The sequence below is a fragment of the Haplochromis burtoni genome, unplaced genomic scaffold (assembly GCF_018398535.1).
Source record: "Haplochromis burtoni strain Fernald_Lab_line unplaced genomic scaffold, NCSU_Asbu1 Contig_204, whole genome shotgun sequence".
Classification (NCBI taxonomy): Eukaryota; Metazoa; Chordata; class Actinopteri; order Cichliformes; family Cichlidae; genus Haplochromis; species Haplochromis burtoni.
The window spans coordinates 105,010-130,480 of NW_024582565.1; the positions used below are offsets into that span (position 1 = coordinate 105,010).

The following is a 25,471-nucleotide window of genomic DNA, read 5'->3' on the forward strand; positions in this document are numbered from 1 at the left end:
ACACACACACACACACACACACACACACACACACACACACACACACACATACACACTTGTGCTCAGTTTGACTTAAACGTTGTGAGAGGACTAATTAATCTTTTTTTGATTTGAAATCCAGGAATAAAAAACTGGCCTTGATCTTTTCTTAATCCTTTTAATTTTTTCTAAATGATTTTGAAAGCGTTCCTCATTTTGCAGTTTACTTTATAGCTTTGTAAATGTTTGAGGGTTTATTAACTTCAGCACATTTAACCTCATCATTATTATTATTTTTTTTTGCTTTTTCAGTTTCCCTAAAAAGAGATTTAATGCTTGCACCATTATTATTTTCCTTAATGACTGATATTTATTATCCAAATTTCACTGAAAAGCCATTACAACTAGCTTTCGTCATCTCTGCTTACAGCTCTAAATGAAAGCCTATATATTATATTATTATATTTAATATATGATTTTTTTTTTTACTTTGACAGCAATCCTGCTTTGTCATTTAAGTTCTCAGTGAAAGATCTCAATACTGTTTTAAAGATCATCAGATCATCTCTGTGTGGCGGCATTTAGGTGTACAGTGCACTGTGTGCGGAAGCGTGGGAGGTGGCACGCTGTTGTTTGTACTGACAAATCAAAATATCTCCACCACTAGTGTACTTAAACCCCTACACTTGCCAACAGCATGTGTCAGGCAGTTTTGAATAACCTTTCAGGCGAACGGTTTTGTGTAAATGATCTCATTTCATTGTTCCTCAATCATTAAGTGGTTGGTATAGGATTAGTTTCGCACTGTATGTCGTCACTTGTAGGTTGTGATTGCTTACGTAAGGTGTTGTCAGCCATGACTATCAAAAGAGACTTTTTTGAGTGGAAAAATCTGTGTGGACTGCAGAAACATGTTTAAAAGTCTCTATCAGTATGAGTTTATTAGCATTACTGCATGTGATTACTGTGCAGTGGGAATTTATAACTGTCTAGCACTTAAGCTTTGCATTATCATTAGCATACTGTCATGTTTATGTTGCAGTTATGAACTATGAAGCCTTCAATGACTAGAATGACTCATTTTTCAATGTGTTTTATTGCCACTAAAACAGAACAAATCTGAAATGGAGGAAGAAAACATCTACTCGCCTGCTGAGGCCTACTTTAAAATAGAAGAACTGCGCTTTGAGTTCTTCTGTGTTTGCACACATTAATCAAATGAAAAGAAAAGGAAACCTACACTCACAAAATATAATGAAAGAAATAACACCATACCCGCTGCAAAAACAGTAAAAGTAAAGCAAATAGTACCAGTTTAATTCTGTCTAAACTTCGGTTACATATTAAACACTGCTAATTACTTTTATTTTTTAAAATTTGGACTCCACAACGAGGAGGACTCAGGTCATGACATTTATGTGTTTAGGGTGCTAGGTGATAGACAAAGACTAGGTATTAAAACATTTATTTTTTTATTGGGTCTATTGGCTGCGCCGTGTTTTTACAGCTGGAGAATGTAAAGAATCGCTAACAGCACTGATAAATAAAAAAACAAAATGCCAAAAAAAAATTAAAAGTCAGATCAAACTGAAAAAGGTTACTGTTGCACCCAAAGGCCTTGTGATTGCTTCACTGTTGCCAGTTGTGACAGCATTTTAGCATTTTTCTTTTTAACGTACGTGTATTTGTAAAATCTTATTCAGTAGCGCAGATTCCCAACAACAGTCGCCTCAAACCGCTTTATATTGCAAGGCAAAGACCAAAAACCATTAGAGAGAAACCCAGATAATCACAAAACCCCCGTGTGAGCAAGCACTTGTTGAAGGCGGGAAGGAAAAACTCCCTTTTAACAGGAAGAAACCTCCGGCAGGGCCAAGATCAGGCAGGCGCAGCCATCTGCAGCGACTGGTGAAGGGTGATGGCAAAGAAAAGAAGAGAAGGGGACAGGACAAAAGGCAAAATAACTATAGTTTAATTCTGTATTAGCATCTGTTGTAGCGACCCCTAAAGGGAATGATCAAAAGAAAAAGAAGAAGACAGTCATCTAGTTTTTAATAAGGCCATTGAGAGTCACTGGAGCTTAAACAGATCAAACTGAAAAAGGTTACTATTGCACCCAAGGGCCTTGCTGTTGTTTCACTGTTGCCAGTTATGACAGCATTTTGGCATTTTTCTATTTAACAAACATGTATTTGTAAATCAAGCGCTGTGTTTAGCTACAATGCGCACCAGACGCAATCGCTCGTGACGGAAAAAGACACAAATGGAAGAAATAATGGTAGCGCAGTATTTTTATCACTCTATCTCACACAACCATACAACCATGCAAGCACACACACCAGGAGATGCTGGGTTTGATTGGTCTGTGCCTGTGGCTGGAGATAACCAGGTGAGACAAAAATGGCTATAATCTGCTGATAGAGGGCTGTTCGGTGGCTGCCTGGCGTTTATTTCTGTTTGGCAGTCGGGCTTTTAAAGGCAGATTGATTCTTGTTTCTGTGTGGCACCAATAAAGATGTCACAGTTGTGTTGGGCTCATTTTACGGTGAGCGCAGGTACGACTACATGGAAAGCTGTTGGAGGAGCGGTGTGCGTGATTGCCATGAGTTTGAGTGTGAGATTGCATGTGTGAGATTGCATGTGTGAACAGCGAAAAGCTTGTGGGCCACGGTGGATTTCCTGTTGTTTGAGGTTGACAATCAGAACTGAAATAACTAAAAAAGCAGAGACCACTGATGTTCTCTCTGACTATCCAGCACTACCAACAGGAACACAATTTTAGTCACAGCTCGGTCTCTTTTCTTCGTTCTTTTTTTTTTTACATGTGATATTCAGCTGGCAGCGAAAGGCTGCTGGTCAAGCTTAATGGTTAATTTAAAGGGACAGATTAATGTGAAATGTTAAGCATCAGAGTTAAACTGGTGAAATATTCTTATCATGGTCAATCATGAGGTTAATCAGACAGTTCCATTAGTAGAAGCTGCAGTCTTATCAGATTTGTGGCTCTATTATTTTCAGCTCGATCGTAAATGCCTTTGCTCTGTGTCTATATTTATTTTATCTCAGACTGGCTGTTCTCAGAAACCTTCTAGTGATCCCTGTGGCACCAAATAAAGAGGGCACACACTGACACACTAACACACACTCGTGAAAACAAATCTGACACAGTTATGCACGGAAACGTAAATACTCCCGTATATTGTCAAGTTGCAGCTATAAGAGCTCGTCTCGAAGAATGCAGTCACACTTTCTAATGAGAGACGATGGCGGGAAGAGATAGCCGCCTGCATTATTTTAGGTTATTTGAGGCTGGAAATGCCTCTGCATCACCACACGGCATAATGCGAAAGAAAAAAAGCGCACTTCCTCATGAGCTTCTCAAAAATGTTTTTGTCAAGGATCCGTGATACAATTCATCTTTTTTAATGAATCAAATGACATCTGATTGTGACAGAAATCGCCACTAATCAAAAGACTGGGGGGGTGTGAGAGTTTCACAGTGCAGTGGCATGGGGGGAGGTGAGAGGGGATGGCCATTACTGGCAGTGATGAAGGAGAGTGCATTACTGGCAGCGATGTCCTTTATGAGCGAGATAGAGAAGGATTCACAAAGAAAGAAATGACATGAAAGCAGGAAAGTCAGAGTGAAAGAGAAGTCACGCAACCACTTGAAAGCACTCTGAGGTTGACACCTTCATATTCGCCGCTTTTCTCCATTTGCAAATATTCCATGTCCTCAGAAGTCTCTCAGCTTATTGCATTTGAAGGTATTTTGTTCATTATTATTAAGGCAAGAGGTGCTTGAGAGGAAAATACCTTTGGTCTACTATGGTCACACAACAACTGATAGATGCTTAAGGGAAAGTACAGAATAAAGCAAAAGTTGTGGGAATCACTTTGCAGTTTAATTGTTTAGATAAAAATGTGCAGTGTCATTAGAATGACAGTTGGTATAGTTTTACTTACACTGCGATGAGCTCTGTGCTGCAAATGTTATAAAGGAATGATTAAAAATGCTTGCTTTTAATATTAATAACAGACTCGTTTATTCTGCTATTTTGTTTTGTTTTGTTTCCATCTGTACTGTAGATGTGTGTGCATATACAAAGTCTGAACTATTGAGCTGACATTAGAGCAACAAAGGTCACGTTAAACTACACTGATCAAATGTAAAAAGTGCTGCATTTAAGAACTGTATTTTATTTTCTATAAAGTTAAAGTTTGGATTTAACAAACTTTTTCTCTCCTTCTGTGTTTGTTCAGCCCAGATTGAAGTTATCCCATGTAAAATCTGTGGTGATAAGTCCTCTGGAGTTCATTATGGAGTCATCACTTGTGAGGGCTGCAAGGTGAGATGGGCCACAACAACCTCATGCCCACATCATTCTGATCCTGACCTCATATCACTCCACTCATTATGAACCTACAGCCAGAAGCCTTTAAGGTTTATGCCACAGCTGCCTTAAATTAACAATGTCTGTAATTTACAAAAAAATCAGTTTTTATATTTCTGTAATGGTTCATCCATCAATATGTGCAAGCTCTTTGATCAAAATTATATTTTTAATGCAAAAATATAATGAATGTTGTCATCCATGAATTTTAAAATGACCTTTATTACAAATAAGCAGAAAGGAAATGCACGTTCTTATTTTGTGATGAAGATGTCAAATTACAGTTTTTAACTTCCTAAACAGAAAGATTCGTTTTAGCACTTGAACATTACTCTTGATTAACTTCTGACTTTCAGTGTGCCGCGCCACATTTGGATATAAAATCATGAATTCAGTCATTTGAGCTTTTTAAAATTTCTAATACATTTTTGTTTTTATAACACTTGGTTTAAATAATTTGTCAAGCAATGTGCAGGAAACAGGAAACACTTAGCTATGTTAGCATAAAACAAATCTAGTTATCAGTGTCTCTTAAGCGTAATAATTTAATATGTATTCATGTTTTATGTTTAACTCATTAAAAAGTGTCTTGAAAATTTAGCCATGTGAATCTACAGAGTTACTTTTCTCATCCAGGTGCTTTTATTTTTGAAGTTCTTGCTAGCAGGCTAACTGGTTTCAATCAATGAACATTTCATCTGTTTTTCTACAAGAAAGCAAGTCGATATTTCCCAATACTCTAGTTCCTAGAAGAATTCCTTTGACAATTGGTGACCAATAAATTTTCCCAATAAGAAAAAAAAATCTGGGACTGTTGTGCAGGGCCGCACCAAAAAACTGTTGAGCAAAACTGAGTTAATCTTATCGGTGCGGCCCTCCACAGCAGTCCCAGTTTCTCACTAACCTTTCACTATTACAGTTGGACTGTTGAATAGCAAGTTTTAGCTTATTTGAGATATTTTGTATCACTTATACCTGACAGATTACAGGAAATATGAGTTATGCTGATTTAATTTAGAACTTGTCAGATGATAATAAAATATTTTGGCCACCAGAGAACATTTCTGCTCATTAACAAGAGCAAATAAAAATGTTTCTCTTCTGACTTTTATGTGTAACTCAAAAATCACTATTTCCCAGTCAAAAATTGAGCTTTTGTTTGACTCTTCTAATCCCTCAGGGATTTTTCCGGCGCAGCCAGCTGCCTACCGTATCTTACTCCTGCTCCAGGCAAAGTAACTGCCAGATCGACCGGGCCAGCCGCAACCGCTGCCAGCACTGCCGTCTACAGAAGTGCCTGGCCCAGGGCATGAGCAGAGATGGTGAGAGAAAGCACACATGCACTGACAGGCAGACAAATCTATTTACTGTTAATTCGCAGCAGCTGCTTAGTCATTTGTTGATTGTTTATTTCCAGCGGTGAAGTTTGGACGGATGTCCAAGCGTCAGCGCGACTCTCTGATCGCTGAAGTGGAAAGGCACCGGCAGCAGCAGCAACAGCAGCTTCAGGGAGACGCCCAGACCGTGTTGTCCTACCCCACCAAGAACCGCCAGGACCGCTCCCCCCAGCTTCTTCAGCCCATGGCCCCGACCTACTCATACAGCGGAGATGCCGAGCTGTTGACCTACGCCGCTGATATTCACCCTTACCTGATGTGCTCCCCGAACGACTCACAGGTGCCTGCTATGATCTACCGCACCTCTGGGATCTCTCCCACCTCAAGATCCCAAGGGAGGGGAGACAACGCCGGTCATGCTGATATAAGAGGTGAGGCTCAGATGTGGGAACTTCACCATGCAGGACGAATCCTCCTTTCTTTGTTACTTATTTGTCTCTCTTCTCTGTTCTTTATGCAAGGATTTGACTCCAGGCAGTCGTCTCATGATATGATGGGGATTCATCCTTATAGTGGTCTGGAGGATCCATACAGCCTGTATCCTCACTCCCTGCGAAACATAGGTGAGCAAATGAGCACAGTGAGCCAAACTAAACATGTAATTTTCTCATATTTATAGTATTCATAAGTGCGTCTTCTTCTTTTTTTAGATGAACTGTGTGCCAGCATTGTGCGTTCCCACAGAGAGACCAGTCAGTACAGAGTGGAAGAGCTCCAAGCTCTCAGGTGGAAACTCTTCAGCAGAGAGGAGATCCAAGCATACCAGAGCAAAGTATGTGCACTGTTTTCTCTTCATTTTTTATTTTTTTTTTTAAATTTTGCGATTTCTCCTTCATGTGTGCGAGCTTACTCAGACAGTCTCAAAACAAAACATGTCATTTCACATGCTTTACGTCTGAGGCTAGTTTTGTTTGATGAATCAAACAGGAAACTGAGAAAACGTCTTTCATCGCTTCCCCCTCCTCTTCTTTCTTTGATCTTTTTTTTTCAGTTGATCAGAGAGAAAACAGCAGGGTAAATTGAGTGATAAAATACAGAAACTTGAGCAGCAGACTGAATTGTTGGGACACTGAGGATGAGTTTTTGTGAGACGAGTGAAATGTTTTGCCCTTTAGAGCCCATTTTAAACAATCTATGGTGAAAGAAAAGGATTAATGAGAAACAAACTGAGCGAAGCAAACTGAGCTTCTGTCTGACTCTCTTTCCCAGTCAGTAGATGAGATGTGGCAGCACTGCGCTATCCGACTTACTGATGCCGTCCAGTTCGTGGTGGAGTTTGCAAAACACATCCCGGGTTTCCGTATGCTGAGCCAGAACGACCAGATCGCCCTTTTAAAGACTGGTGATTTTCCCTTTTCTAGAAGGATGTGCTTAAAACACAATATATATAACTGAACAGGTTTGATCTTACTCTCTTCTGACCTGCCTTCCTACTCTTTTCAGGCTCCATGGAGGTGGTTCTGGTCAGAATGAGCCGGTTCTTTAACACAGAGAACAACACTGTGTTCTTTGATGGGAAGTTTGCTGGAACTGAGGTCTTCAAATCTTTGGGTGAGGATTTATCTGAAGGTGTGAAACCGTCTATCTAAACACCATAACTTATCAATGCTCAGTGGTTTCTTGTCTTGCAGCTTGTGGTGATTTAATCGCAGCAGTATTTGACTTCGCACATGGCATGTGTGCCCTAAAGCTGACTGAGCAACAGATTGCTCTCTTCAGTGCCCTGGTGCTCATCAACGCAGGTAAGCCCAGCTCGGTCGGTCTCACTCGTACTGCGTTCATTTTAAGCACATCAGGAAGGAAGCGGTCTTTTCTTTTCTCGTCCTCCATGATGGCGGCACATGGTGCGGTCTTGGGTTCGGCCTTTATGTGTTCATTTGGCGTTCTCCCTGTGCCTGTGGGGACTTTGTCTTGATACTCTGACTTCTTCTCAAAGACATGACTGTTAGGCTTAATTGGCAATGGCGTCTATGAGTTAGTGTCATAAGTACCTTGAACTGGAAATGCAGTTTCAAAAATGGGTGGATGGATGTCATAGATGAATAAGCTTGACCTTACTGTCAGATGTGCATGAATAAATCTTGTAGGTTTATCATATTACTGCCCAAATATAGATGACAGATATGTTTTGTGTCTGTGTCTTATCCAGTTTGCCTCTTTTCCATTTTGTCTTGTGTAATTTTAATTCATTCTGTCCCATTAAGTTAACCTTTCTGCCCCCTAGTGGCCGTGAAGAGACATAGTTCAGTTAATAGGCCGCAGTGAATGAAGATGAACTGATGAATGAAGGAAAAGACACAGAAAAGGAAAAAACAAGAAAGACAAAGAACACTTTCCAAAAAGTGTTCTTAGGTGTTGTTGGGAGGGTGCGACAATGTTTCTGGCCTTTGAATGAAGTCCTTTCCTGTCTCGTTGTTGTTGCGTAAATTTTAAACTGAAATTAAAAGGAATCAAAGAGAATATTTTAACAATGGACATTCAGAATAAGGGCGTGATAAATATCTGGATCCTATCACCTCATCGCTTCAGTCCTTATTTTTACTGCTGTGCTTTATGGGTTCCGCTGAACATTTTAATGTCATTATATGTCTAAAGTATAGAATTGAAACAAACTTCTGAATGTATTTGTTAAAAAACTCTTTTGTGATTTCAAGCCTGCTATTTTTGCCTGCCAAAATTGACTAAAGTTCACTGCTGAGAGCATCAGCCTGCTGCCAGGGACTTAACTTCCATGCAGCAAGTAATGCTGTCTAGCCTGTTCTGCAAAATGCTTTACTTTATGATTTTTGTTATGTTTTTCACCTTTAAAGGGAGCAACCTACTAAATAGCTTGAAAAAAACTCAATCCTTCTTTCATAAAACATCTTTGTGTTCAGATCGTCCGTGTCTGGAGGACAGGAGCAAAGTTCAAAGAGTTCAAAGAAGCGTGGAGTCGGGACTGACACACATTCTGCACCGAGACAATCAAGAAAGTTTGATTCACAAGGTAAATATCAGTCACCTGGCTGTTCAAACACTAAAAGGCTTGTATGCTCCATGTTTCATATCTGTGAGTACGTGTAAGATCGCAGGCTTTCCTCGCTGCTGTAGAAAGCTGACGGCTAAATGTGTGTGTCCTCCCTGCAGCTGTACCAGAGGATGGGGGTGTTGCGCTCGCTGTGCAGTCTGCACATGGAGAAGCTTCACTGGTTTAGTCAGCGGTACCCGCTCACAGCTCACTCTCTGTTTCCTCCGCTCTACAAGGAGCTGTTCGCATCAGAGGCAGAGCTTCTGCCGGGGACCACTCACTGATGATCTACGGGAATATGCAAAAACAGTCGCGCACCAACGTACAGAGACTCCTATTAGTTTGAGTCTCATTACTTTCTGGCAGATTCTATTTTTCTAATAATAAAAAACACACAATAATTGTAGCGTGTGTTAAGTGTTATATGACTTCCAGCAGAGCTTTTCTTTGTTAGATGATGTCAAGAAGAATTTTTTTTTTTTTGATAGCTTAAAATTATTTTGATGATGCCAGAGAAACATATATTTTGATGTTCTTCGAGAGCACATTGTCGGTGGAGTAAGAGCTTCATTTTCTCTCAGGTTGTGCTGTTGTGATTCTGTCCAGTTGTAGCTTCTGTGTGTCACGGTGTCTTTCAGACATACAAATTCAAAAAGGCAGGCCACTGTTCATCATTAGTTCGAACTTCTAAGTGTTAGTCCACAGAAAGTCTGTCTTTCAAGCAGAAAACACCAAACTTCAGAGGGATTCAAATGTGACTTTATAAAGTTTGTATCTTCACCTTGTAGTGATTTCAAGAGGTTTCTTGCTTGACTTTGTCAAAAAATAAATAAAATTTGCGCTATATAAGTTAAAGCTAAAGCCAACCAATGTGCTTTCAACAAACTTTGCAAGACAAACAACAATATCAAGCACTAAAAGCAACCATATGCAACTACAGATGTTGGTCTAAAAACAGAAATCCACTTTGTCTTTAGCTTCCATACTCATAATAGGGTTTAAGTTTTGCAATGCTCCTTAAGGATCATGCAATGCCCTGTTGAGCCTGTGCATGCTAGCTTGCACAAATTACATCCTGTTCCTGTTTCTTCTCGGTTGTTTTTGCCCTCAGGAGTATTTAATGCAACACTGGCTTAATGCACCTGGAAGCTGAGAAAGTCAATCATCTTGTCTCTTCACATCAGCAGCTTCAGTCACACCCGCCGGCCATGAAGAGCGGAAAGTGTCATTTAGATGCTGAATACTAAATTAAAAACTTGCCTCTTTGCGTCTGTATGTCTCCAGAGAAGTTTCTCCTCCTCAGGCTGGTGTCTGTCATAGACTGACCAATAAATACTACAAGGGCAGCAGTACCACTGAAATGGTTCCCTTTAAATGAATCCTCACATGCTTTTATATTGTGTGAGCTGTTGCATTAAGTGTAGAGATAATACAAAAAGGTGCAAGCGTGTAAAGTAGAAATCTCGTCCCGTGTGTGCTAACTCTTCCTTCTTTTCCCCAGATGAACTTGTTTTGTTTTCTCTACATATCTTTGAATAGAGCGGCGGGTGAATGAGAAATGTCGAGATGTTTCTGCATTAAGTATGTCTGTATGTAATCATCTCTGTCCCTGGAACAGCTGGCATTTCCCTCAAGATAATTTGCTGTAAACCTTCTAATAAACTGCTGAAGCTGTGACACCAAGCAGATGTTTCACTTTATTTGACTGCTTGTGAAATCACCATAAATATTTATGCAAGGCTGAGACAAGCAAGAAAAATTAACCGAATTATAGGGAAATCCCTATCAAGTCAAACACCAAAGTTTATTTGTTGCAGTCAAAGCTCTATAGCGAATATACTGAAAAACATCCAAATAAGTTGTCTCCAGCAAATTTCGGTAAATTTGCAGCTGCAGCAAAACAGAGGAAATATTAGTCATTGTGGGGACTACCAGTGGTCTGTGGAAAGGTTTTTTGAGGTTGTCACACATCGACACACGCACACAACGGTTGCTAGCCAAGTTAGAGAGGAAGCAAATTAAAAGCTTCTAAATCCGTGGGATGTAATTAACCCAGCAAACAGATTTTATGTTAAAGACAGCTCCGATCAAAGCTGCTCACATTTTCTTTAATCACCTCCTGCATGCAGGTTTGGGCAACAAAACTCTCTAAACTGCTCTTGTATGTAGTGGTCTTTGGTTTCTTTAAATATTCTGTTATGCAGAACAAAAGAATAAAAGGGTCATTTTTGCCTTTGCTTAAATACCATTTCCACTCTTCTTCCTTTTGCTTAGATGTTTGTAAGAAAACTGACTGTGTGGCTGGATTTTAGTAAGCGGAAGGAGAGTGGTTTAGTAGTTTATTACCTTAAAGGAATTTCCAGTTTCCACCAAGTTATTTCACTATTACAGATGAGTGGTACACATGACTCGAGGTCATGGGAAATAGGAATATATGGTCCTAACTACTGTAAATCAAAACACTAGTTTACCATTAAACATAAAGGCAGCATTAATTATAGCAAAGATGCGCATGCTTACTTACTTGTCCACTCACAACTGTAACATTATAATAAAAACCTAAAAGACCCCTCCCCCCCAAAAAAATACTTACATGGAGAGGATGCTGCAACAAAGGCCGAGGGGAAAGCTGGACTATTCACACAAAGTGGGTAATGAGGGAAGTGGAAATAGCTGAGCAAATGAGATACAGGTGTGGACAGTCCCGTGGGGGGAGTAACCTGAAATAACCGAAAGGTAACTACTAAACACAGAGATGTGAACTCACACTGAAACACGATACAGAAAAAACACAAAGTCAAAGACAGAAATCCAAACACAAGAATATTACAAAAAAACCTCATAACACACAAAACTTAAAACTCAAGTATTACCAAAACAAAGGTTTAAGAGGAACAAGCAGGACACTAAAAATGTAACAAACACGAAAATCTCCACACAGGGGAATAACTAAAGAACCAAAATGGAAACTCGAACTCGAAGACTTCAAAACAGAAAACTGTCAGATAGACACCGACTCTGACGCTTATCAGCTCACATCAGCTGGCTGTTAAATCAGAATGAATAATGATTACTTTGATTCGTGTTATTTCTTACTCAGGTTTTCTCATTTTATCTTTTCTTTCTTAAATTCTGCCATCTTGTCCTATGTTTTTATGTCATTTGATTATTTTTGTTGCGCTTTGGTCGACAGCTGTTGTTTTAAATGTGCCACAGAAATAACTTTGACTGACTGGATGAAGTCCCACTCCCAAGTCTTGGAAAGCAGATGGATTTTTCAAATGGAGTAAAGCATCTAAGAAATAAACATTATCAGTCTGGGTATGTCTCTGTCTTTTGCAAATGATAACATGTGAATCTGTTTTCCCTGCCTGTGGAAGGGAGACATCTAGTTGCCCAACGAGGAGCAGATTTGGGGTCATGAGTCTACGATTAGCGAGGTTTAATGACATGTTCCAGGAAATTTGAGTTGAGTATGTGTTCAGTAGTTATCAAAACAGCACCAAGAATGTCTGCAGTAGCTATTTGACCATAATTACTCTGGAAAACGGACAAATGAGTGATTTGGTGAAAGAGCAGAGTTATTTTCCTTAATGGAAGATAAAGTTGTGGGAATTCTGAAGTTTCATATGGGTAAGCTCGAGAAATATTTTGCCAGGTATTACACTGACTTACTGGTTTAGTAGATGTGAGTGCTTATAGGTTGGTTTGAGGACTCAAAACAAAGGATTTATTAAGTCAGGAAAAGGAGCGTGAGGTGGCCACAGATCAAAAAGCAGCGGCAAGAATGCTGAGCATCTGTTCCATCTGCACCATTTGGTCCCATCTTTCACGGCCTCCCTATCCTGTTTGGATCAATGATTCTTGTTCTTGGGGGGAAGAATGTGCATTTAGTTCTATGAGTATTGGGATGATAACACATTTGTTCTTTTTATAATTTTTCCTCTATACACATCAGTTAAAGACTTGAGTGTATACTTTGTAGTTGGCATGCACCATGTACACACTGGCTTTTTGTGGGATTAGTAGCTTCATAGTCTGCCTCACATAACTTGAGTGATAAGAACAGCAGGAAACTGTAATTTAGTCATTTGGATTATGTGTTGTGGGTGGGCTGGAGAGTCTTTTGTTCATGGGCACAGCTGCGTGAGAATGTTCTTGGAGGTGAAGAAGGATAGGAGACTTTATAATACTAACAGTCCTGTGTGCATGAGGCCATTTTTCTCAGCTGAGCTCCCCTCCTAGGTCTCTTTTTTATTATTGTGAACTCTCTGATCTGCATCCAGTGTCTAAGTGCTCCAACTCCAGGAACCATGCAGAAAACAGACTAACCTGGTGTGTAGGCTTTAGTAAGCACCTCTGCACTGACACACCAGTGAAACAATGAGAGTGAGCAGTTAAGTGGTTTAGATGAGGTAACTGACTGGTACAGATGACTGCTGCAGATGACTAAAACAGAACTTTTAAGAGTCAAATAAAAAAGGAGGGTTGTACTTTAATAAGGAACTAATTTAACTTTGAAATGATGCAGAAACAAACATAAGAAAAATGCGAAACCTTACTTAGAAAACATATCAAACACATTTTTAGTGTCGTTTAAAAAAAGACATCATAGCATGCTTGCTCGCAGGCTGCAGCACGCAAGACAGAACAGATGTCTGATCCAGGCTTCTGATTGGGTCCAGTGCCACCCCCAAAAGCTGGGCAGGGCGTGGGATTTTCAACAATATTATGATGTTTTTGCAGTTCTGTATATCTCATTTCCACTGACACATGACTTACCCAAAACTCCTTTTTACCAGAGAACCATTTACTGTTAGAGGCTGTCAAAACAAAAAAAAGAAAAAGAAAATTGTTGCCTTTAATTTTCTTAAACATCCATGACAGGCTGTGATGTATCAGCGGGGCTTGTTTATTTTTCCATAACCCTGACCTCCAAGAGGAATTTCAGCTTTTTCGTACAGCTCCCGGCACTCACCAGCACCACCTTTAATACTCGTATTTGTTTGACTCGACAAAGCTGCAGCCAAAGCAGCAAAAGAAAAATACTCCTCCTGGGTAAACAACATATGTCCAATAGTCAGTATTAAAGTTTATTTGAACTGCAAAGGAGAACTGAAGGAGAATTAAACTGGCTGGAGAAGCTGTGTTCCAGTCATTCTTTCATACACTGAGGCCATGATGACCCTGGACCTAATCTCTACAGATTACAGACATAACAAGGACAGCAAGGCTTTTCATATCTCTGTCATATAAAGTTAACCATCACATCACTGCATTACCTTGATACTGAATCCTGGTGTTATTTTATGAAGTGTCTATAATCATATTCCAACTTCTTTGATTTGATTTCAATTTTACAGCAGCTGCCTCAACACACTTTATATTGTAAGGTAGAGATCCTACAGTAATAGATTGAAAACGTCAACAATCTTGGCGATAGTGGGAAGGGAAAACTCCCATTTTACAGGAAAAAATACCCGGCAGGATTCTGGCTCAGGGAGAGGCCATGATCGTTTGGGGGTGAGGTGTGGGAGACGGGACAAGAATACACACTGTAACACAAAGTGAATGACAATGAAACACTCAGCAGCCTAGACCTAATGCATATTAACTAAGGGAGGAGTCAGGGTCACCTGATCCAGCCCGAACTATATGCTTTATTAAAAAGGAAAGTTTTAAGCCTAAGCTTAAAAGCAGAGAAGGTGTCTTTCTCCCAGTCAGCAGGCCCAGACAAGTTCTGTGTCTTGTTTGGTTCCCCGTGTTTGAGTTTCCTGCTTTATTGTGAAGGTCTCTGTCTGATGTGAGTGTGTTCAGTTTACGTTTCCCCTGTCCCGTCAGCTCTGATTCCTCCCAGCTGTGTTACCCTCATGTCTCTCATCCCCTGATTACTGGTGTGTGTATTTAAGCCCTGTGTGTTCTCCTGCCTGTTGCTGGTTTGTCTGTGTCCCACGGTGTCCTGTTCCTTGTCTGCGGCTCTCTGCTTCTCATCCCCTTTGTTGTATGCTCCCAGGTCTGTTATTTTTAGTTCTCCCAGTTTAGGTGTCTTCAGTTATTTGTCATGCCCCACTGCTTGTTTGCCACTACACCTTTGTTAATAAACCTCATAGCATTTCATCCACTGCCTGCATCTTGGGTCCTTCTTCCAACTCCACACGGCTCGCCTCGGCAGCCGTGACAACGACTGTGTTTGCGGTGTCGATGACAGCTATGGAAACGCATTCTCATGAGGCAGGAAGTTGCCATAATCCAGAGCATAAACTCTGGATGGAATTTGTCATTTATCAGGCAATAAGCAAAACAATCACTGAGCTAGGAATGATTAACCTATTATTAAAATAAGGATTACTCAGGCTCTGCTGCTTTCTAAAAAGAAATAATTAAAAAAATTTATTTTCAGTCAGCCAGCTTTAATGGGAGTATTGGCATTTATGGTCTCACACTGTGGTATTTCAATGTAAACACAGTATATAGGTCAAGATAACATCAAGACCAAGTAAACATCTGATACATGATAAGGACAAGCTTCTGATCCTTAAGAAAAACAGACTGTGTTGCATTAAGTTCTCAGTAGCCTTGAGAAATAGGAAAGCATAAACATACTTTGTTTTAACACTTTCTATTTAACAAACTGTATTTTATACGTTATTTTACAAAACATATTTGTATTGTTATTCCAAGATTGCCTATGTTTTTGTTTGGTTTATTTTCGGTGAAAAGTTTTCTCTTTTCCTCTCCATGTTAAGTTTGCTAAAGCTGAGCTTTTCCACATAAGGGTTCCATACATTCCCATTAAACAGCACCAGGAGTTTGAACGCATCACCAATGAGTCATGTCAAAAAACTTCCTTCCCTCCCACCTTTTTTCCGCTCCCTTAAATCCCACAACAATCGTAAAAAGTTTTTGTCCTGTTGCGGGCTTTTGCTCCTCAGACAGACAGCGCAGCGGCTTGTGTTGGACCAATTAACGGGCCCGTCTGTGCGCTGCCCCGCGGAGCGTGCTTTCCTGGGCGGCCTCTGCGCACTCTGCCAGGACAGTCAGCTGCAGCTGCAGAACATATAGCACGGCACGGCACGGACACGATCAGGTCCAAAATGGGTCCGACTTGGGCGCTAATCTGTTCCACCGCTTTGCTCTTGGTTTTACTGAGCTCAGCATCCGAAGGTTGGTACACTACTTTTTTGTTGCTTCCAACTAGAAATCCACGCAGGGAATTCGTGTTTGCTTCATGGCCGATTGCCCAGCTCCATGTTTGATCGCTCCTGCTGCAGTGGGAGCGTCTATTTTGCAGCGATCTGGTGCCAGGTAGACTTTTATACAAAGCAGTCTGCTCTGAGCACTTTGATTCAAGTTCTTCATTTCAGACATGTCTCACGTGTATTTTTATAGATTACACACAGATGCACGTATAAAATAACATTTTTATTTGTTTGTTTGTTTATAAAACTTCTCTTATTTTGTCCCACTCTACCTTTTACAGTTTTTTTTTTTCCGATGAAGGATCTGACTTCTTCAATACTTCCATCATTTTTCGCTCTCAGTAGTAATAAACAAACAAACAACAACAACAACAAAAACATGCGTAGTTATGGTTATGTAACTTTGTCTCACTCTTTTTTCTCTCTGTCTCCCCTTTGTGTGCCGCCTGCAACATTATAGATGAGCGCTTCTTTGAGCAGCGCGAGGTCACCTTTGACATTTCCCAACTGATGCAAGGTGTGTGCGCGCGCATTCACATATTAGCGCAGCATCTCCACAGCTACCAATTATAACGTCACATGCTCATACTTGTATTTGGCCAGCTCTCACTTCAAGAGGAATGTTAGGACTTTGAGATGAAAGTCTTTTTTTAACCGGTTTGTTTTATGATTGCAGTGAAATGTCTTCTGTGGTTAGAAGGTTAGAAAATGTACTGATAGTCTTGTTTTTCTTCTCTCTTTTTATGGAAGTGACATTCTAAACCCCGAAAGAGCCCACCACTCTTGTTTTAAGGTTATTTGTAGCCAGGTTGAGTTAGTTGTGGCCAGTTTGAGTACAGAACTAAAATATAATTAAAAAAATATATAAAGCTGTGTCTTTCTGTCTGTTTTAGTGTTTTACTTCATTTAAAATAATGTATATAAAAATCTGTTATTATGTTTTGTATCTTTAGAGATGCAGAAAGAGATGGACTTGAGAGATCACTTTGGTATGGGCACCGTTTATCGTCTTACCTCTAGTTATAATGTTTTGGCATAAATTCACTACATCCCCCCCTCCCCCCCCCCCCCCCCCCCCCCCCCCAATAAAATTAATATATTTATTCGGTTTTTTGCTGATTTTCCAGATTCACAGCGGCCAGTGCAGCCTCAACCAAGTCAGAGAGGTGAGCAGATATTCACAGTAGTGTGCAACACCATGGGATGTCTTTAAGTAGTCTTCAGGAATACTTTTCCAGGCTTCTTAAAAGCACACTCAAAGCTTTTCTTTGTATTTTGGCTGCCTTTGGTCCATTCTCTGTTAAGAGTTTCTTCCAATTCTTTAAGGACACACCGCACACCATGCTGAGATATGTCTCCAGTTTTCAGCTAATAGCTCTTTGTGAATCAGCTTATTAATGTAAAAATACAATTTTATGCCTTTGTAACCTTTGTCATTTTTTGTTAAGCCTGTTTATACTTGAATGATTCCAAGGTCAATGATTAGTGGCATAATTTAAAATTAAAAAAAGACTGGATTGTAATAAAAAAGGCAGCTATGGTCCTAAGAAAAACTTCAGAAGGTCTGCAATTTATTTTTCAAGTGGCTCAAAACTTTTGCACAGTACTGTACTTACCTACTCATAAGTACCACCTGGGTCAGGGAATCTTTCTTGCCTTCTCTTGTTTGATTTTTTTTTTTTTTAAATGTTATTTGTTTTCTTAGGTTTCAGACCAAGACCAAGAGGACATATGCATCTACTTTACTTACATTTTTTTTAAAACTTGCTCCTTCTGTACTACGTTCTACTGCTAAAAATGCCGACTGTGGTCTTTCCCCTGCAGGCCCACCAACTGTTGGTCCCCGTTCTTACAGCGGTCCTCTTCCGACAACTTATAACGTTCAGTTTCCTCTCGGTCGGCCAACGTCAGAGAATCTCCAAGCCATCTGTGACTATAGCGACCTTCGTCCACGCTACCCATCATCCTACTTTCCTGACTCAGGCTACGGAGTTGACAAGTTGAGGGCCTCTGCTGTGAATAATGCAGAGGCCTGGCTGAGCACATGCTGCAAAGACAACCAGACGTGGGAGAGAGAAGTGACCCTGTGTTGCGCCACACAGGCTGTATGTTTTCACAACAGCTCTTATAGCTAATTCAGCAATACTTTTTTAGCTCTGCGTAAATATAAAGTGATGTCATGGTGACCTGTGTTTGTTGCTCGAGTTCCTCTTCTCTTACTTTTGCTGATGATTCGTGTTTTTTTTTCAGAATAGGGAAGTAGTGTTTTCTCTACTTCCATGTAATAAAAAACACAATTTGTGCTGTTTAGGAACAATGCACTAATAATATACAGTAACATATACAGTTTTTTATTGCACTCATATTCTTTTCATTATTGAGTCTGTAAATGTAGAAAAAGCAGGATTTTTTTCAACCACTTTATGAATTGGACCTGAACATAATTGGAGCATGAAACATTCTTCACATTGCAGAGGTGATGGTACTTGGGTTTTGATTTTTTAAAAACAAAGTTGAAAACCTTGAGCACTTTCAGTCGATAAGCCCGTTTAATCAGCCCAGGCAGACATAACAGGCGGACAGGCCTTGGCACGAGCATCAAAACTATGTTGAATTCCTCAGTGAGCGTTACCTGAGCAGCTTCTTGTTTGTTTTCTAATTTGTCTCTTGACAACATAACTTCAGGTGGTGAATTTACTCAATAAGTAGCAGACAAGGTGCAGACTTCATGTTATTATTGAAGAATTTCATTCACACTGTGCACCCTGACTGTCTGTGTTACTCTGTTTTGTGCTTACTCAAGTGGGAGCTGTCAGTTGAAAAGTACTGTGAGGAGGACCTTTCAATAAAGCATCCTTGGTATCACTGCTGTAAAATAAACGACAACAACAACAGGCTCAACTGCTTCAGCAATGATGCTCCAAACCCAAACTACGGGCCGACACAGGAGCTGCCAGTGGAACCTCTTCCCTCTACCGCTGAATTCACCTTTAACCCGAACACTTGCCAGAGGTGCGTAGAAAAGCAAAAAAATGATTATCAATATTTTTGCTCACTCGGATTAAAGAGGATAATGCATTTGTTCTCCGTCAGTCTCAATAAACAGTACCAAGGTTAAACCATAAATACTTTGCTGCCTCAGCCACTAAAGGCAGTACTTTAAAGGTACATTAAGTAATTTTTTAGATCATTTAATAGAAAGAAAATATTGTACTCATAAATGTATATTGATTTGTGTGTAATTATGCCTTTCAACAAATTAATAATTCTTATAAACTTAGAATGAATCCATTAAAAATGCATAGCAGCAGGCACCATTTTTAATACAGTAGCTGAGATGGTTATCACTACATTGCATTTATGTTTATGTATTAATCTAACAATACACTTTACAGCAAATGATAGTACTAATGATTCTATTACTGTGGAAAGATGTTATTGTGCACTTGCTTATATTGATTTTGTTGGGTGTGCATCATCTGTCAAGTTCAAAAGTTTAATTGCAATGAAGAGAAGAGTCCTGTAGAAGAAGTAATGTCAGGTTATCATTTAAGGCAAAGAGAAAAAGTAGCTTCATATTGCAAAACACATTTCCGTTATGCTGAATTCATCCTGAGCCCGTAGGAGGCATGTCTGTGTCTGACCGTATGCCTCATGCATTACAGGACACCCGGCCCTGTTCCCATAGCCCTCATAAAAGGGAAGACCAAGAAACTATCTACTCCCCGAGCTGCTGACATCAGCTTTCCTCCTGGACGACCCACCGCAGATACCATTGAATCAGTGTGTCACAACCAGAGGCTTCGCCCCGTCTACAGCATCAAGTGCCTCCCACGTTCAGGCTATGAAATGGTGGCTCTTCAGGCAAAGACCGTTAATCTTATAGAGAAGGGATTCAAAAGTTGCTGCAAAAATAAGAAGACTAAACTCAACTGTGCTGACCAGAAGGTAAAAGAATAGCAGCTAAAAATACACATTTTCACTTAACTGAGTAGTTTCCATGTCGTGACACTTCATTCTTGCTCTTCATTTCAGTGGCGTGAGGAACTGAACAAGTTCTGCTTGCGTGAGAACAGAGGACGGGTGAATTACCCCTGCTGTCTGAACCAAAGTGATGAATACAGCTGTTTCCAGCAGATGTCTCCAGACCCGTATTATAATGTGACTTCTGCTCATGAGGAAGTGTCACTGAACAAGATATGTGACACTCACAAAACCATCAAGAAGAAGTAAGACACTATTTATTGCATTTTTTTCTTTGATCTGATCTTGCTATAATTTATTTTTGTTTCTTTTGATGTTTTTTCCATTTTTTTCTATTCATTTTGCTCTGTGAAATGTCAACGCATTTGTTTAAGTATATAATCTGTGGGCAGTCTAACATGAGATGCATTTGCATCAATGTGACTGTGTTTTAGATTCCCTGTTGGGTTTCCTCTTAAGGACTTTGTGACACAATGCTGCCCCCTGCAGGAAGAAGAAAAGACCGCTTGCTCTGCGCGACTGGTAAGTCCCATTAAAAGGGGAAGTTTGTCTGCAAAAATAAGACAAATTGCAAAAAGAAAGTTTGGCCTAGCAACATTTAAAATTTGAACAGAGAGTTCTGATTTCCCGCTGCTGTTCTGCCTTTGATCTCTCCATGACATCAGCTTGAAGAAATGTCACAGAAGCTGTGCGCATCAAAGAGGGCTGTTCCCAGTACTGTCCGCCGCTGCTGCAAATTGTCCTCACAAGAGACTCCACAGTGCATCTCCAAAATTATCATGAGTGCCATCACCAAAGCAACCAACTTCTCAAGCCAGAAGAAGAGGAAAAGGTGCCCTATCTCCTAAGCTTGTATGGCCTTTCGCTGCTGACCCCACTGTCGCTGGGCTGTTCAGGATATTGGTGAGATAGCAGCAGACGTGGCATTCGGTCACTGAACAGAAACGATTCATGCAACACTTAAATGTTTGTAAGACAAAATGAAATGTAAAATGTTGACCGAGTTTTCTAGCTTCAACTACTGCCGGCGTTCTGAGACCAAATGAGCATTTCTACCATTTATACTACACATACTTAGCATACTGTTACATGCATAGTTGCTAAAACAGACTATTGTCTAGGACACTGTACCACTATTTTTATAGGCTGCTCTTTGCATACTTGATTATTGATTTCTTAATTCTTTTGGAAATTCAAGATCTTTTTTTTCTCTTTTATATGGTTTCTAGTTAAGATCTTCTCTGAAAAAATGAGAATAAACACATTTTTAAAATCTTCCTTTCTGTCTGGTTTACTGTGTGACACTTTGGATACAAGTCCATGCTGCTTTAACCACAGACCACAAAATTCCCTTGTTACAGCAGCACAAGGTAGAAGTTGAAAGGATAAATTAGGGATGTATTGGAAAACAATAAAAAAATAGAAAAAAGAAAAAAGGTTTACAACAACAACAAAAAACCGCCTGGCCAGAGGATGAAGCTTGCCCTGCCTTCTCCTTCTAAATGAAGGTTAAAAAAAAAACCCCCAAAAAAAACCTTCTGTCCTGTGAATAGGGGTCTTGTTCCCTAGAATAGACCCCTCCCCTCGGGAACAATTATTTTTCACAGGACGGAAGTGGGTGCTCTGGTTTCATTTGCAGTTAATCTTCTGGACAGGTTGCCAGTCCATCACAGGGTTCATGCAGAAAGGCCCCAGCTGACCAAGAAGCTCATAAACTGCTTGAAAAAAGTTTTATCTCAACAGCTCAAAAAGGTGCTCAGTAGTTTGTATGGCTGGGCACTGTCATGCACCAAGAGGATCCCAGGACTCCCTGCACCAACTGTAGGGTCTGACAGTTGGTCCAAGGATTTCATCCTGATATATTATGGCAGAAAAGGTGCTGTCCCCCAGCCTGAGGAGTTAAATGCCAACTGGACTCCACAGTACCTGGCAGTGAGTTCAGGGACCAGTAAAGGACATCACCTCATGTTATCAGCAATTACAGCCCAAAAAAAAAAAACACCTAGAAAAAAAGTCCAAAAAGATGATGAGGGACAAATGTTTTTACAGGCCTCCACCTGTAAAAACCATTCCTGTTTTGGGGGTTGTCTCACTGTTGTCTCTCTTGTGCACCTGGTGTTAATTTAATTGACACCAGAGCATCTAAAACTTTAACTCACTTGATGATGCTACTTTCTGAATAACAGAGTCAACTACAAATGACTTCTTTCAGCTTGGCCAAAATGTGGACATCTCCCCCTCCTCCCCAGAGTTATCTGGGAAGTGGTCTGACCTCAGACCACTTCCAGGGTAACCACAGGAGCTCAATGACCCTGAGACAAAGTGCATACACAGAAGAGGAACATTTAATACCTTTAAACTCTGTCGAAGGTATACTTCAGTTCCAGTGGGTAGGTTAGGTTCAAAATGTACATAAGTCCAAACAGCATAGCAGCTGCTAAGGCATAGTTATCCAAGTCCTGCAAGAGTCTCTGGCCTTCAAAGACTATCCGGATGTCCTCGGGGCTGTCACTGGCATCTCTTGACTTTATGATGTAGATACCCATGGTTATTTCCTCAATACAGTGGCTTGCAAAAGTATTCGGCCCCTTGAACTTTTACACATTTTGTCACATTACAGCCACAAACATGAATCAATTTTATTGTAATTCCACGTGAAAGACCAATACAAAGTGGTGCACACGTAAGAAGTGGAACAAAAATCATACCTGATTCCAAACATTTTTTTTTTACAAATAAATAACTGCAAAGTGGGGTGTGCGTGATTATTCAGCCCCCTGAGTCAATACTTTGTAGAACCACCTTTTGCTGCAATTACAGCTGCCAGTCTTTTAGGGTATGTCTCTATCAGCTTTGCACATCTAGAGACTGAAATTGCCCATTCTTCTTTGCAAAACAGCTCCAGCTCAGTCAGATTAGATGGACAGCATTTGTGAACAGCAGTTTTCAGATCTTGCCACAGATTCTCGATTGGATTTAGATCTGGACTTTGACTGGGCCATTCTAACTCATGGATATGTTTTGTTTTAAACCATTCCATTGTTGCCCAGGCTTTATGTTTAGGGTCATTGTCCTGCTGGAAGGTGAACCTCCGCCCCAGTCTCAATCTTTGGCAGACTCCAAGAGGTTTTCTTCCAAGATTGCCCTGTATTTGGCTCCATCCACCCTCCCATCAACTCTGACCAGCTTCCCTGTCCCTGCTGAAGACAAGCACCCCCAGAGCATGATGCTGCCACCACCATATTTGACAGTGGGGATGGTGTGTTCAGAGTGATGTGCAGTGTTAGTTTTCCAAGCTAAAACTCAGTGGAGATTTCAGCTGTGTGCCGGTGATTGGACATCAGCCGCTGATAAAGTGGGTTCACCTACAAAGTGCTCTGTAGGGAAACAAGCTCCAGCAGCTCTGCACTCAGGAAACAAACTATATTTACTTATCTTGTGCAGAATAATGCGCAGGCATTGCGTTATATCGAGCACCGGCTGTCCAGTTAAACTGTGACCATCACCAGGTAACCTGGGCGTGTTTCTTGAATTAGCAGCAGGTGTTAAACAGCTGACAGGTGAGCAGGATGTATGCAGGTAACTCGAGGGCCGTTGAGCTGATCGCTAGTGTCCTGAGGAAAATGTCAGCTCGTTATTTAACACAGAGACACAGCCACAATCATCTAAGCTTTAGATGATTAAAAAGTTTTTTTAACCTAAGAACAAGAAATGGCAGATTCCCAAAAACTGCTGTAAAAAAACTATGCAATAATGTTTTTTTCCACTTTAAATCACTCAGTCTTTTAAAAATACTTCAGCCTGAACCGTATATATTAAATATTAATTACAGTTTGGAGATTTTAACCCTTTAAAGGCCAGTATGTTTACATAACTCCATTGATTTTTATTGAATCCCCCCAGCCAAACAAAAACAATTTCCATAAAAAACATTTCAAGATGCATTTGATCATTGTTTTTATTAGGCCCAGAGATGGGCCAGTGATATAGCAGCGACATTCATTTTCATGCATTTCTATTTTTTCTGCAGTGTCAGATTTTTGTTTTACAAAAAACGATACTCCAGGTCCTAACAACAAAAAATGCCACCTTCCCAAAAACTATTATATAGTAATTTTTTCCCCCCACTGACACAGTCTTTTAAAACTTCAGCCTGAATTATAAGTTTAAAATATTAATTACAGATTTTGGATTTTAACCCTTTATAGAAGAATTTTAAATGTAAAAGAAATTCTCTGGCAAATATGGGATATATTCATTTAGCACAGCCAAAATAGCATGAAATGATCTTCCACTGTTGTCCCGATTCATTGTTTCATTCATTTTTCTTCTTATCAACAGAAAATTTGCAGACATTGAAGCATCAAAACACCAGCTTTGGCATCCACTCTTTATTTTAAGGATGAGGACAAAGGCATGTCCTCTCTGTCATCACACAAGCCAGATTCACCTGACCAGTCTGGTAATCCATCTAAAAGTGGTGGTCCACAGGATGCCGATAAAAGCAGCCTTCGAACAGGTACAGATGGCACCTCAAAGTCTATCAGTGTCACCACCTGACTTACATGAAAGTCAAGTAAATACAAAAAGGAAGCAGACTGAATCAGGGCATCTTTGGAAACATCACTCCAAATCGCAGTCCTCCACCTGCAGAGCTACGGCGAACAAACAGAGCAAGAGGAGGCAGGAAAAGGGAAGCAGAGGTCATAAACCGGTGGAAATGAAACCTATTAGCTCCCCAAGAAGTTTTGACTTGTACCACGGGGCTGAATTGTTTTATTTTTACAACAAGAGTCAGCCGACAACTTATTTTTTGAGTAGTGTATATATTCAATTGCGGGCGCCTTTCTGTCGCACTACAGCAAACTGAAACCGTCCCACGTCCATCCACTGGAGGCGCTGTGGTGCTGCAGCAGCAGCAACACGAGCATCAAAATTCAAGTGTCGGCTCTGTCTATGATGTTAACAGTCAGATCGTAATGGCGACTGCTGGAACAGCAGACATGGGATCAGCAGCCCCGACAGGTATCTAGCTATCAAATCTCCTTCCTTTCTCGTCTCAAAACTAGCGTAAAAAGCGATATCTACAGTGTTTTAAAGCATTGAAAGTGATGCAACGCTGGAGCTCTGGCTGTAATTGAGCCTTCGCTAGCCGTTAGCTAATTAGCATCGAGATTTTCCACCAAAGAATTGAACCAATCTGTGGTTCGCTTATTTAGCTGGCTCTTTAATAAATCCTGGTCTTCTCGTGTTAAAACACAAGAAGATTTTGTGTGCAGGCCACTCTTAAATATGAGGAACAATCTATTGATTTTATAGCGTGCTATAAAGTAATTCCCGACACCACGTTGACCAAACTGTTTTGTTATCAAACCGGCTGTCCTGTTGACGCTTTATGGTGTTTACACGCAAACGAAGCAGGTGAAGGCGAGTTGAGATTTTATAAATAAAGATCGCCGTTGCTTGGTAAATGAATGGGACGTGTGTAATACTGCTGGTGTTGACCCCCCC

At 40.3% G+C, this 25,471-nt stretch overlaps 3 protein-coding genes across 6 annotated transcripts in view; all 3 read left to right on the forward strand.

Annotated features, from left to right (window-relative positions):
• rorc (RAR-related orphan receptor C) overlaps positions 1-11,351 on the forward strand; it is a 21,354-nt gene extending 10,003 nt beyond the window's left edge. For all 3 annotated transcript variants that reach the window (XM_005936041.3, XM_005936042.3, XM_005936043.3), the window contains 10 exons: positions 4,243-4,328; positions 5,554-5,695; positions 5,791-6,141; positions 6,232-6,333; positions 6,421-6,542; positions 6,980-7,112; positions 7,214-7,321; positions 7,402-7,512; positions 8,647-8,756; positions 8,897-11,351. In XM_005936041.3, the coding sequence (XP_005936103.1) occupies positions 4,243-4,328; positions 5,554-5,695; positions 5,791-6,141; positions 6,232-6,333; positions 6,421-6,542; positions 6,980-7,112; positions 7,214-7,321; positions 7,402-7,512; positions 8,647-8,756; positions 8,897-9,061 (1,430 nt within the window). In that variant the 3' untranslated portion in view covers positions 9,062-11,351. The remainder of the gene's footprint in view (positions 1-4,242; positions 4,329-5,553; positions 5,696-5,790; positions 6,142-6,231; positions 6,334-6,420; positions 6,543-6,979; positions 7,113-7,213; positions 7,322-7,401; positions 7,513-8,646; positions 8,757-8,896) is intronic.
• Positions 11,352-15,674: 4,323 nt separating this feature from the next.
• On the forward strand, positions 15,675-21,238 carry LOC102299722 (extracellular matrix protein 1). 2 transcript variants are annotated; one of them, XM_042226268.1, is made up of 10 exons: positions 15,675-15,941; positions 16,437-16,493; positions 16,930-16,965; positions 17,104-17,142; positions 17,801-18,081; positions 18,780-18,988; positions 19,642-19,924; positions 20,012-20,205; positions 20,395-20,482; positions 20,626-21,238. In XM_042226268.1, the coding sequence occupies exons 1-10, from the start codon at positions 15,872-15,874 to the stop codon at positions 20,806-20,808; spliced, it is 1,440 nt and encodes a 479-aa protein (XP_042082202.1). In that variant the 5' UTR covers positions 15,675-15,871; the 3' UTR covers positions 20,809-21,238. The 2 variants fall into 2 exon arrangements, with proteins under 2 accessions (XP_042082202.1, XP_042082203.1); XM_042226269.1 differs by lacking the exons at positions 15,675-15,941; positions 16,437-16,493; positions 16,930-16,965; positions 17,104-17,142 and adding an exon at positions 17,648-17,705.
• Positions 21,239-24,855: 3,617 nt separating this feature from the next.
• LOC102301665 (phosphatidylinositol 4-phosphate 5-kinase type-1 alpha) overlaps positions 24,856-25,471 on the forward strand; it is a 10,648-nt gene continuing 10,032 nt past the window's right edge. Inside the window, exon 1 of the mRNA XM_005936044.2 lies at positions 24,856-24,985. Within this exon, the coding sequence (XP_005936106.1) occupies positions 24,940-24,985 (46 nt within the window). The 5' untranslated portion in view covers positions 24,856-24,939. The remainder of the gene's footprint in view (positions 24,986-25,471) is intronic.